The 11,392-nt window shown below is 49.6% G+C and overlaps 1 protein-coding gene across 1 annotated transcript in view; it reads left to right on the top strand.

The window, feature by feature from the left end:
• Positions 1 to 4,881: 4,881 nt before the first annotated feature.
• Positions 4,882 to 11,392, top strand: part of RUFY2 (RUN and FYVE domain containing 2) — a 33,540-nt gene continuing 27,029 nt past the window's right edge. The window contains exons 1-2 of the mRNA XM_080937866.1: positions 4,882 to 4,938; positions 8,895 to 9,068. Coding sequence (XP_080793992.1) covers positions 4,935 to 4,938; positions 8,895 to 9,068 — 178 coding nt within the window. The 5' untranslated portion in view covers positions 4,882 to 4,934. The remainder of the gene's footprint in view (positions 4,939 to 8,894; positions 9,069 to 11,392) is intronic.

Raw genomic sequence — 11,392 nt, 5'->3', positions numbered from 1 at the left:
GTTTTCTATATAGATGTTTCTGTGCTTCGAGGTTTGGAGTTGGAGGCTAAGCACAAGTGAGGTCCTTCCCAACTGCTGCACACAGTGGGGCGGGAGGGCGATCAGCCCTCTAGTCTGGGGGGGGGAGGGGAGACTCCCTAGATGCAATTCCTTGCCTAAGTACCATTGGCCCATTTGGTTTCCTTGTAGTGAGAGCACAGGTTTAGGAAATAGTGTGGCCTTTCAGGGGCTGGAGGGGAGTTTCGTGCTTAGGAGCACACCCTACTCTTGCAGAGGATCCAAGTTCTATCCCCAGCACTGCACAATGGCCTGGAACTCCAGGTGATCTGATACCCTCTGTCCTCCCTTGAATATGTACACTCCTAAGAGTGCATGCGCACACACATTCACTGGAACATATGCGTGTCATAAGACAATACATGCAGTGATAGGGAAATAAGATACCATGCAGTCTCAGCAGCCCCCTTCCTGGACCAACTGGAAAACCTGAGTCAAGCCTCTGACTTACTTCCTTCACCTGAATCCACCTCTGGGCTCAGCTGTTACCTGCAGCACCTGCTCTTCCCGAAACTTAACCCAAGTGGCCTGGTCTAATCGCTGTCCTAAAAATCACCAGTTTAAATCTCAGCACCCGGGAGGCCTGAGAGAGGAGCATCACAGGTTTGAGGCTGGGCCTGATAAGGCCGCTGTTGAGTAGGTCATTTGACAGCTGTTGAAGATGGATTGTGTTTAGACCAGTGTCTCCCAGTCCCTGCTCTGCTCCTGCCATGCACAGCTTCAAACAACAACAAAAGAAAAAAAGAAGAAAGGTAATACTGATTCCCTGGTAATTAGGTTCATTAAAAGGATGTTTCACTATATTTATTTATTGGGTGACAGATGCTCACACCCTAGTACCACCTATGCAGAGGTTGGGGGACAATGTCCAGGAGTGGATACTCTCACCATGTGTGCCCTGGGGATCAGGTGTGGCAGCTCAGTGTTTTTACCCACTGAGCCATCCTGCCAGACCGTTCTGGTATTAACCGTATGCCCCGAGGCCCTCGCTGTGTTCTTGCACAGAAGGGCAGATGCTCTGTAGAGAGAGTATCATATCTGTATGGACGCGGCAGCTATCGATAATAAGTCAGATGGCCGTGGCTTAGGCAGCAAATAGGTGGGGGCACATCCGGGAGCCAGAAAGGATTCTGGGAGAATGCCAGGCAGGAGGTATGCCCAGGAAGATGTGATGAGACAGATGCATGCGTGGTACCTGAGCACTGGTGAGCAGACGTGCTCGGATGGAGATGAGAACAAGTGAGTTGCTTTAAGTTATGTCTGTTGGGGTTCTGTAGACCCCACTCAGTTACCTGGCAACAGCCAGGCATGCTCTGCCCCAGTTACCTGACACTATAAAAGGGGGCTTCTTGCTCCCTCCTCTCTCTCTTGCTCTCTCCCCTTACCCTCCCCTCTCCATTCCCTTCCCCCCTCTTTCCACATACTCATGGCTGGCCTCTGCTTCTACTCCCCTCTTCAACTCCCTTCTCCATGCCCTGAATAAACTCTATTCTGTACTATACCATCTTGTGGCTGGTCCCTCAGAGGAAAGGGATTCCCAACATGGGTCTCCCAGAGGCATCTCCCTTCCCCCATGCCTCACTGCACCTCTGTGGAGCACATCCACCCCACTCTCTTTATCTTTTAACTAACATTGGTGCAGACACCCGGGACATCATCTTTTTTCTAATATTATAATAAAAACGTCAATGTCTAGTCAAAAAAAGAGCTTAGCTACATGGCCAAGGTATTTGTAAATCTATGTTGAGCGTGAGTCTTTCTGGGAGCATGGAGCTGGGAGAAAGAACCAGACCAGACTTGTACAATGAACCACCGGGAAACACCTCAAGCTTGGGGGATTGCTCAGAGGCCTGGCTCCTACCAGATATGAAGAGAGGAAGAAAGAAGCAACAAAGTCGTGCACTATTTAATTTCTGGGACCCATAGGCAGCCTAAAGTCAGGTACATTGTTTAAGTGGTGGTAGTATATCATAAAAGTAGGGAAATGATTCTCATGAGTCAGAACAGTACTGACCTCAGGGTCAAATGTTCTTAGGTCTTCAGGGCCTGGGTGTCTGCTCCATCTTCATCTCCCACTTCCATTAGGACTCTTTGTAAATATACTTCTCTCTGTATGACAGTCTCATGTTAAAACATTTCAGTGGTTAAGAGCCCTGACTGCTCTTCCAGAGGTCCTGAGTTCAAATCCCAGCAACCACATGGTGGCTCACAACCATCTGTAATGAGATCTGATGCCCTCTTCTGGTGTGTCAGAAGACAGCAACAGTGTACTTATATATAATTAAATCTTTAAAAAAAATTTTTTTAAAAAGGAAAATGTTTCCACTGCATATATAAGTTGAAGGGCAACCTGGGCTACACACAGACTTGTCAAAAACAGAAAAGAAAATCTAAAACTAGAACCTATTGTCTCTCAGGGAAGAATGTGCAAGTGCATGCTTGTGAATGCACACATACTCTTGAGTGCACATACAAAACAATAAACCTCTTAGGAAAAAGAAGTTTCATCCTCTACATTTCTTAGACTTGCTAGACCCCACTGCATCCAATATATCATTGCTGGGGTACCATAAAAACCAAAAACAACTTGAGGTGGTTTGAACATGCTTGTCTCATGGGAAGTGGCACTATTAGGAGATGTGGCCTTGGAGGAAGTGTGTCAATGTGGTGGTGGGCTTTGAGGTGCTTTGCTTAAGCTCTGCCCTCTGTGGAAGAGACTGCTTGAATGTTGCCATCCTTTTCAGGATAATGGACTGACCCTCTGACACTAGGCTTGCCTTTAGAAAAGCTTGCTTGGTCATGGTGTCTCTTCATACAATGAAACCCTAACTGAAATACAACCCAAGCAAGGTCTTCATTGAAAAAAGCAGCAAAAACTGACCAGTCAGAGACTACAGCACAAACCTGGGAGCTGACCAAGCCTTTGAACACTCATCTTGGCAGATGACAAATTTTTATTGTATGCAGGTCAATACTGACCGATCACGGACACAAACTCCGCAGCTTACTGTGATCCAAAGAGAAACGTACGGTATTTTTAAAGGATGGAACCCTAAGCATGGGGCAGGCTTAGCATTGTTCAATCATATTTAGACACAAGGGGGTTGAGCAAGGAAGTCAACGTTGGTGACTGGGCCTTATATGGGTCACCTGGTTACAGGGTTCTTGACTTAGCTTTGCAGTCCGGTCTCCTCCTGGTCTGGAATTCAGAATGATAAGGGAACAGAGGAGTGGCCAAGCGGAATCAAGTAATTCACTACAGGCCGTGCTGGTGCGCCTTGGTTTAGATATGGCAACTTCTCTTTTACTGGTCAACACATACCAGAAGAAGCAGGACAGGAGTTGGCTCTGGAGCCTGGGAGCATGAAACTCAGTTTTGACTCTGCCACCCGGATGAATGTCATTCCTAAGATGGCTGGGTTCAGGCAACTGTCTCCTAACATTATAAACCAGAGTGTTGGTTTAACATTGTCATTTGCATTAACATTAACATTGTCTAGCTACTTTTGGTGGTTTGTTTAAGTGCTTGAGATGCGTTTGTTAGCTCCCAAATCAAGATCAGCTTGCTTTTGCCTCAAGGATGAGTCCTAGTGTAAGACAGGCACCGCACCCAGCTTAACCTGTAGCAAGTTTTATCTCCCGCAAGAAGGCAAGTCTGAAAGGCAGGAGGAAGCATTTATTTATGCGTGTGAACTTTTTTTTTAAAAAGCCAGCCCCAGGTAACCCAGGCTGGTCTTGAAATCCCAGGTGTCCCGTAGAATGGCCTTGCACTATGTCTTACAGGACTGAGTCAAAACTATCACTCTTCAGCAAACTACCCTATGTCTGCTTACAAAAGGTCACGGCTGGGCAAGTTGACTTGAGTTCCCTTATAGAAGGAGGGCAGGGAGGGACACGGGACCTTCACAGGAATAGCCAGCCTTTCCCTAGCAAGCTGTTGTGTGCAGTTTCTTCCCTAACTGCAAATGGCCTAAGGGAGGAAGTAACAGAAATAGGGGAGGAATCATCATCCCTATGCTGATTTTAAGCCCTCCCCCACTGTTCCCAAAGCTCACTGATTCTTCAGTGGGAACAGTGTTAATCATTTTAATGTGTCCTCGCCTCGGGATTTTCGAGGGATTTGGTAGACACTGTTTACACCTCACCCAGGAAAGGAATTTTTTTTTTAGCAACAAACACTCCTGGTCCTGCCTCCACCTCCTAAGAGTTGATATTTTATAGGTCCAACACACCCGCTTACAAAGTATTACATTTTGTTATTTGGAAGAGTTTTTGTAGCTAGCTTTAGGTGACCTGGCACTTGTTAAGTAGCTCAGAGTAACCAGAAGTTCCTAGCAGTCCTCCTGCCTCCGCCTCCTGACGAGCGCTGCGGTTAGCAGCATCCACCGCCGCAGCCCGGATTTCAGTGTCTGGCGTTTGAGACTTGGCTAGCTTCAAATCCATTATGTAACTGAGCCTGGTCTTCAGCCACGGATCCTTCTCGCTCGCTGCTCTCAAATGCTGGGGTGGCCGGCCGCCGGAGAGTTTTCTAAAATCTGTCGGCTCGCTCTGAGTTTGCCGGTGTGTGCCGTTAAACCCATCCAGCCTGCGTGGAGGAAACCTTAGCAGGTAGCTAGAGGCCCGCATCTCCACCCTTCTCTGGCGCTGTGTTGCGGCGCCCGAGCCCCCGGATCCCCGCCATGCCTCTTGCTCTGACGCTGCCAGGGTTTGTCAAATGGGAGGCCGTCGGCGGGGACCGACTTCGCGCGGCCGCGACGTCCTCCCGCCGCCAGGGGCGCTGTGGCCGCGCCGAGCCGGGTCATACGCGGTGGCCGCCGCGCGCCTGCGGGGAGCTGCTGACTTGCTCCGCGCGCCCGTGTCCCGCACGCATCGCCGCCATGGGTAAGGGCAGCAGCCGGGGTCACCATCCTCCGCTTGGGACGCGCAGTCAACCGGGGGCCAGGGGGCTCCCGGGGTCACCATGGCAACGTTCACTCGCCCGCATCCCTGCGCCCCGCCCGCCATGGGGCCTAGCGGCTGGGAAGGGTGGACGGGCGGGGACCCGAGCGTCCAGGGACAAGAATGGCTTCCCAGTCTCGCGGGGGGCGGGCGGAAGGCTGGGTAGGAGAGCGGCGTGGTGCCAGTTCCCGGGAGCGCGTCCCTGCGGGCGCCCCCCCGACCCCCGTGCAGGCTGGGGGCGCGGAGGGAGCCCGGCCGTCTCTAAGGACTGCCGGGGAGTGCGGGCGGGCGGCCCCACCTGCGGCCGCTGCGGCACCGCCGCCGTGCTAGGCTCGTCGGGTGCAGGTTACAGGTTGTGATGGACATTCTTCCAAGGAGAATTCTGCCGATTATGAAAGGTCAGGTGGTTTCACTTCGGGGCGCGCGGGGGGGTGGGGCAGGTAGAGCGAATCACACCTCGACGGAGAGTGGAGAAAAGATGTGGGCAGATCCTCCATCACCCCACCCAGCCTGGCTGTTCCAGATTGGGGAGGGAGTCAGCCTAGAGAGCTGAAATCCAAACCATAGCAGAGGGCCAGAGCAAGGGGACTCTTGTTTTGTTTTTTTGAAGCAGGTTCTCTCTGCATAGTTCTGGCTGTCCAGGAGCTATAGCTAGACCAGGCTGGCCTCGAACTCAGATCCTCCCTGCCTCTGCCTCCCAAATTCTGTGATTACTGTGTACTGCACCACGCCCAGATGTTTTCTTTTGAGACTGTGTGTCACTAAATAGCCCAAACTGGTCTAGTGAACGCCTTGACCACCTGGGTTTGTCATTTACTTGAAGGTTGTTTTTGAGTCAGGCCCTCATTGTGTAGCATTCGCTGACCCGGAACACCCCGTGTGGACCAGGCTGGCCTGAAGCTCCGATTCCCTGTCTCTGCCTCACAGGCGCTCCGCCACCGCAGAACTATCTGGAGATTAAGAAATGTTATGTTCGTTTTTCACATCTGTTTTGTCACCTTTAAATATTTGTGTCACTCGGCAGTGTTTAGAGTGTTGTGGAAACAGCTTGTTTTTGAGATGATTTTAAAATTTTTAGTGGGTGTGTACTTGAGTGTAGGGGCCTCCAGAGGCGTTGGCTCTCCCTGGAGCTGGAGTTAAGCAGTTGCCACAGGTGCTGGGAATTAACCTCTTTCCAGCCCGGACTGGAATTATTTTTTTCTCCTTTCTTTTGATTTGGGAGTTGTGTTTTTCGATAGGGTCTTCCTGTGTAACCCTGGCTGGCCCAGACCCTACCTCCCAGTTGCTGAGGTTAAAGGCATGGATGACTCTGAACTGAGCTGTTTCTTCACTGTCTCTGTATTCGTTAGAAGATTTTTCTGTTGTTTTTCCTGTGATGTTTGTTCTGGGAGATTCTGGGATCTGATAACTTTTCCTTTTATTTTGTTGCTAGTGTATTTTGACTTTTTTTGGAGACAATTTCACTATGTGACTCTGGCTGTCCTGGAAGTCACTCTGTAGACCAGGCTGGCCTCCAACTCACAGAGATCAACCTGCCTCTGCCTCCCAAGGTGCCACCACTGCCTGACTAATTTTTTTTAAGTGTGTGTTTGTGTGTATTGGGTGTGTGTTTTGTGTGTGTGTTATGCTCTCAGAGGCCATAAGAAGGCATTGGGCCACCTGATGCTAGCGTTACAGGTAGATGTGAACCATCCTAATGGATGCTGGGAACCACATTTTGGTTCTTTGGAAGAACAGCTAATGCTCTCAGTAGCTGAGCCATCTCTTTAGTCTCTTATTGCTGCTCGGAAATCGTTAGACCATGCCTACCATCCACCATCTGCAAGACGCTCAAACATGTGGCTGATGTTTCTAAGCTTATCTTCCCAGAGAGTCATTTTCCTTTAAGATGTGTGCAGTGGGCAGGCACAAATGTGCCATGGCTGGTGATGGTCAGTGTGTGTGTGTGTGTGTGTGTGTGTGTGTGTGTGTGTACATGCAATAGGCAGGTACAAATGTGCCATGGCTGGTGATGGTCAGTGTGTGTGTGTGTGTGTGTACACATGCAATAGGCAGGCACAGATGTGCCATGGCTGGTGATGGTCAGTGTGTGTGTGTGTGTGTGTGTGTGTGTGTGTGTGTATGTGTGTGTGTACATGCAATAGGCAGGTACAAATGTGCCATGGCTGGTGATGGTCAGTGTGTGTGTGTGTGTGTGTGTGTTTGTGTGTGTGTGTGTGTACATGCAATAGGCAGGCACAAATGTGCCATGGCTGGTGATGGTCAGTGTGTGTGTGTGTGTGTGTGTGTGTTTGTGTGTGTGTGTGTGTACATGCAATAGGCAGGCACAAATGTGCCATGGCTGGTGATGGTCAGTGTGTGTGTGTATGTGTGTGTGTGTGTGTGTGTGTATTTAATAGGCAGGCACAAATGTGTCATAGCTGGTGATGGTCAGTGTGTGTGTGTGTGTGTGTGTGTGTGTGTATTTAATAGGCAGGCACAAATGTGCCATAGCTGGTGATGGTCAGTGTGTGTGTGTGTGTGTGTGTGTGTGTGTGTGTGTGTATTTAATAGGCAGGCACAGATGTGCCATGGCTGGTGATGGTCAGTGTGTGTGTGTGTGTGTGTGTGTGTGTGTGTGTGTACATGCAATAGGCAGGCACAAATGTGCCATGGCTGGTGATGGTCAGTGTGTGTGTGTGTGTGTGTGTGTGTGTATTTAATAGGTAGGCACAAATGTGCCATGGCTGGCAAGGGATGGTCAGTGTGTGTGTGTGTGTGTGTGTGTGTGTGTACACATGCAATAGGCAGGCACAGATGTGCCATGGCTGGTGATGGTCAGTGTGTGTGTGTGTGTGTGTGTGTGTGTGTGTGTATTTAATAGGTAGGCACAAATGTGCCATGGCTGGCAAGGGATGGTCAGTGTGTGTGTGTGTGTGTGTACACATGCAATAGGCAGGCACAGATGTGCCATGGCTGGTGATGGTCAGTGTGTGTGTGTGTGTGTGTGTGTGTGTGTGTGTGTGTGTGTATGTGTGTGTGTACATGCAATAGGCAGGTACAAATGTGCCATGGCTGGTGATGGTCAGTGTGTGTGTGTGTGTGTGTGTGTGTGTGTGTGTGTGTGTGTGTGTGTATGTGTGTGTGTACATGCAATAGGCAGGTACAAATGTGCCATGGCTGGTGATGGTCAGTGTGTGTGTGTGTGTGTGTGTGTGTTTGTGTGTGTGTGTGTGTACATGCAATAGGCAGGCACAAATGTGCCATGGCTGGTGATGGTCAGTGTGTGTGTGTGTGTGTGTGTATTTAATAGGCAGGCACAAATGTGTCATAGCTGGTGATGGTCAGTGTGTGTGTGTGTGTGTGTGTGTGTGTGTGTATTTAATAGGCAGGCACAAATGTGCCATAGCTGGTGATGGTCAGTGTGTGTGTGTGTGTGTGTGTGTGTGTGTGTGTGTGTGTGTGTATTTAATAGGCAGGCACAAATGTGCCATAGCTGGTGATGGTCAGTGTGTGTGTGTGTGTGTGTGTGTGTGTGTGTGTGTGTGTGTATTTAATAGGCAGGCACAAATGTGCCATGGCTGGCAAGGGATGGTCAGAGACATTCTCTTCTGCTACCTCTTGGGTTGTGGATGGAGCTCAGGAGGTCAGGTCCGTATGTCCCCTCCGAGCAACCTCCCAGCCAGAATATAAAGCTCATTCTCCGTGTGGAGTCTTGAGGATGATTCAAGCCTGGCCGCAGTGTGCAGTGGCTCGTGAGGGAGGAGGAGGTCGTGTTGTGGCTCTTGGCCTGAGGAGATCTCCAGTTGCCAACCACAGGAAAGCAAATGGTGTTGACTTCCATGGGGAAGGACAGATTTGTGGGCTTGCCACGGTTGTCCCGTCCTGGGAATGATGTTGGGCTTTCTTGCATTTTTCAGCTACAAAAGACCCCACGGCTGTGGAGAGAGCCAATTTGTTAAACATGGCGAAACTGAGCATCAAAGGGCTCATTGAATCCGCCCTGAGCTTTGGCCGCACCCTGGACTCTGACTACCCCCCACTCCAGCAGTTCTTTGTGGTAATGGAACATTGTCTGAAACACGGCCTGAAAGGTATGTCAGTCGGTCTGCCTTCCAACCCCTCGATTTTCACCCTCAGTGTGGTAGAGAAATCGTGTTTTTAAAGGTGTGCACCATCATGCACTACAAAAAAAAGTTTTAAAATAATTGGTGAAAAACATACTTGATTACTCTTTCGTTCTTTTTTGAATAGTCTTTTGAGATATAGCTGGCCTCGAACTCACAGAGACCTGTCTGCCTCCTCCTCTGAGGAGGTTCTGAGATCAGAGGTGGGTGTCAACATGCTTGACCTGATTACATGTTTTTTACACATTTACCCTTTATTTTCTTGGGTAATTGAAAAAAATCATTTATTTACACACACACACACACACACACACACACACACGAACATAAAGGTCAAAGGACAACTTGCAGGAGGCAAGTGCCTTTTTCCACTGAGCCATCTCAGTGGCTTTAGATTGCTTGGAAGCTGAAATTGAGAGGGGATTCTGGCACGAGCTCACTGATAGTTTGAACTCTGATGAAGAAGTACGTCAAAGTATGTCACCAACATAGAAATGTCTCCATGCATAGGAACATACATGGAGAAGTGTCCTCTGAACCAGGTTCCTGTAGAAACAGAAATGATCTGGGACAAGATGACCCTCTGCTATGCAGGTCACTTCAGAGGCTGATACACAGAAAATCTGGGGTTTGAGGCTCTCTGTGTAGCCCTGGCTAGCCTGGAACTCACTGTGTAGACCAAGCTGGCTTCCAGCTCCCAGAAGTCCGCTTGCCTCTGTCTACTGAGGTTATCCAGACCCATCATGCTTGGGCGGTAGTTTGTTTTGAGACAAGGAATTGGCAAATGTCCCAGACTGGCCTGGTACATGCCATGTAGCCCTGCCTCAGTTTCCCAAGGACTGAAGTGGTAGGCGCCTCCCCTGGGCAGAGGCCAGAGAGTTTCTCAAAAAATCGTGCAACTCAGCTATGATTGGAATGAAACACAGGATGGTGGCTGGGGAGATGGCCCAGTATGGGGACTTACTTTGATCCTTAGTGCCCACCTGGGGAGGTGGAGGCAGGAGGATCCCTGGAGTTCAGCTTGCTTAGCTGGCCATTCTTTGGTGCTCTGGGGAGATCCTCCCTCAAAACACAGGGTGAATGGCTCTTGAGGATGGCTCCCAAAGCTAATGTCTGGCCTTTCTTGCATCCACATCCCAAGATAAGATGACACACCTGGCTGGGTAGTATTCAGTGTTTAAATATATACTGGATAATAATAATTTTCTTACTTAAAATAACAATTAAGTCAGGCATGGGAACACAGGCCTGTAATCACAGCACCCACAAAGGTGCAGACAGGAAGTTCAGATATTTAAGGCCATCTTCAGCTACAGAGAAAGTGTGAGGCCAGCCTGTGTTAGGTGGAGTGTCTGTGGTGGTACAACTTTAATCCCAGCACCAGGAAGGCAGAGGCAGGCAAGTCACCGAGTTTGAGGCTAGCCTGGTCTACACAGAGAGTGCTTGGCCAGCTAGGATGACATAGTGAGGACTTGTTTAAAAAAATTATCCATCCGTCCATCCATCTGTCCATCCGTCCATCCGTTCATCCATCCATCAATCTGTATATACAGGTAAATATACACGGGGTTTGGGTGCAGCTTTGATCTCTTACTTGTGTGGTCAGTGTCTGTGTAGTAGCCTAGGAAAGAGTTGTACACCCAATCGGGGTGTGCTCAGCTGATGGGAGTGTGTGCTTAGCACGTTGGCTTTGACCTCCATCTAAACTGGCCATGGTGGCCATGGTGTTTGTAATTCCAGCACTTGGGAGGCGGAGGCAGGAGCACTAGGAGTAGCTAATCATCTTCAGCCACCTCCGAGAAGAACCCATCCCATATGAGCCCAGACTGTTCCTAACATTTTCTACATTACCTAGTGCTGGAAGATCATCTTGGGGATATATGTCTGGGCACATGTTCTAGGATTGCTTTCTGTGCACCCTCCTCCCCCAAAGATCGACAGGGTCTCTTTGTAGTCTGGGCTGTACTGTATCTCTGTAGACCAGGCCGGGCTCCAACTCACAGAGATCCGCCTTCCTCTGCCCCCAGAGTCCTGGGATCAAAGGTGTAGGCCACTAGCGCCATCTTAAGATTTCTTTAGATGTTAGAGACAATGGAGGCTTATGGGGGCATAGTTAGCATACCAGCTAGCAGTGGGTAGGAGCCTTTGCTTGTCATGATTGCCCTCTCTTGATATTGTCTGTCCAAAGTGCTTTCCTCTGGTGCTTGAGCGGAGACGTTTTGTATTGCTGTGACTGTCCTATACTTAGTGTGACGAAATCTTCCTGTCTCAGCTTCCCCAGTAGCTGGGAT

This window comes from Micromys minutus (assembly GCF_963924665.1).
Source record: "Micromys minutus genome assembly, chromosome: 25".
Classification (NCBI taxonomy): domain Eukaryota; kingdom Metazoa; phylum Chordata; class Mammalia; order Rodentia; family Muridae; genus Micromys; species Micromys minutus.
The sequence above is the reverse complement of the archived record's forward strand: the minus strand, read 5'-3'. Positions and strand labels throughout refer to the sequence as shown.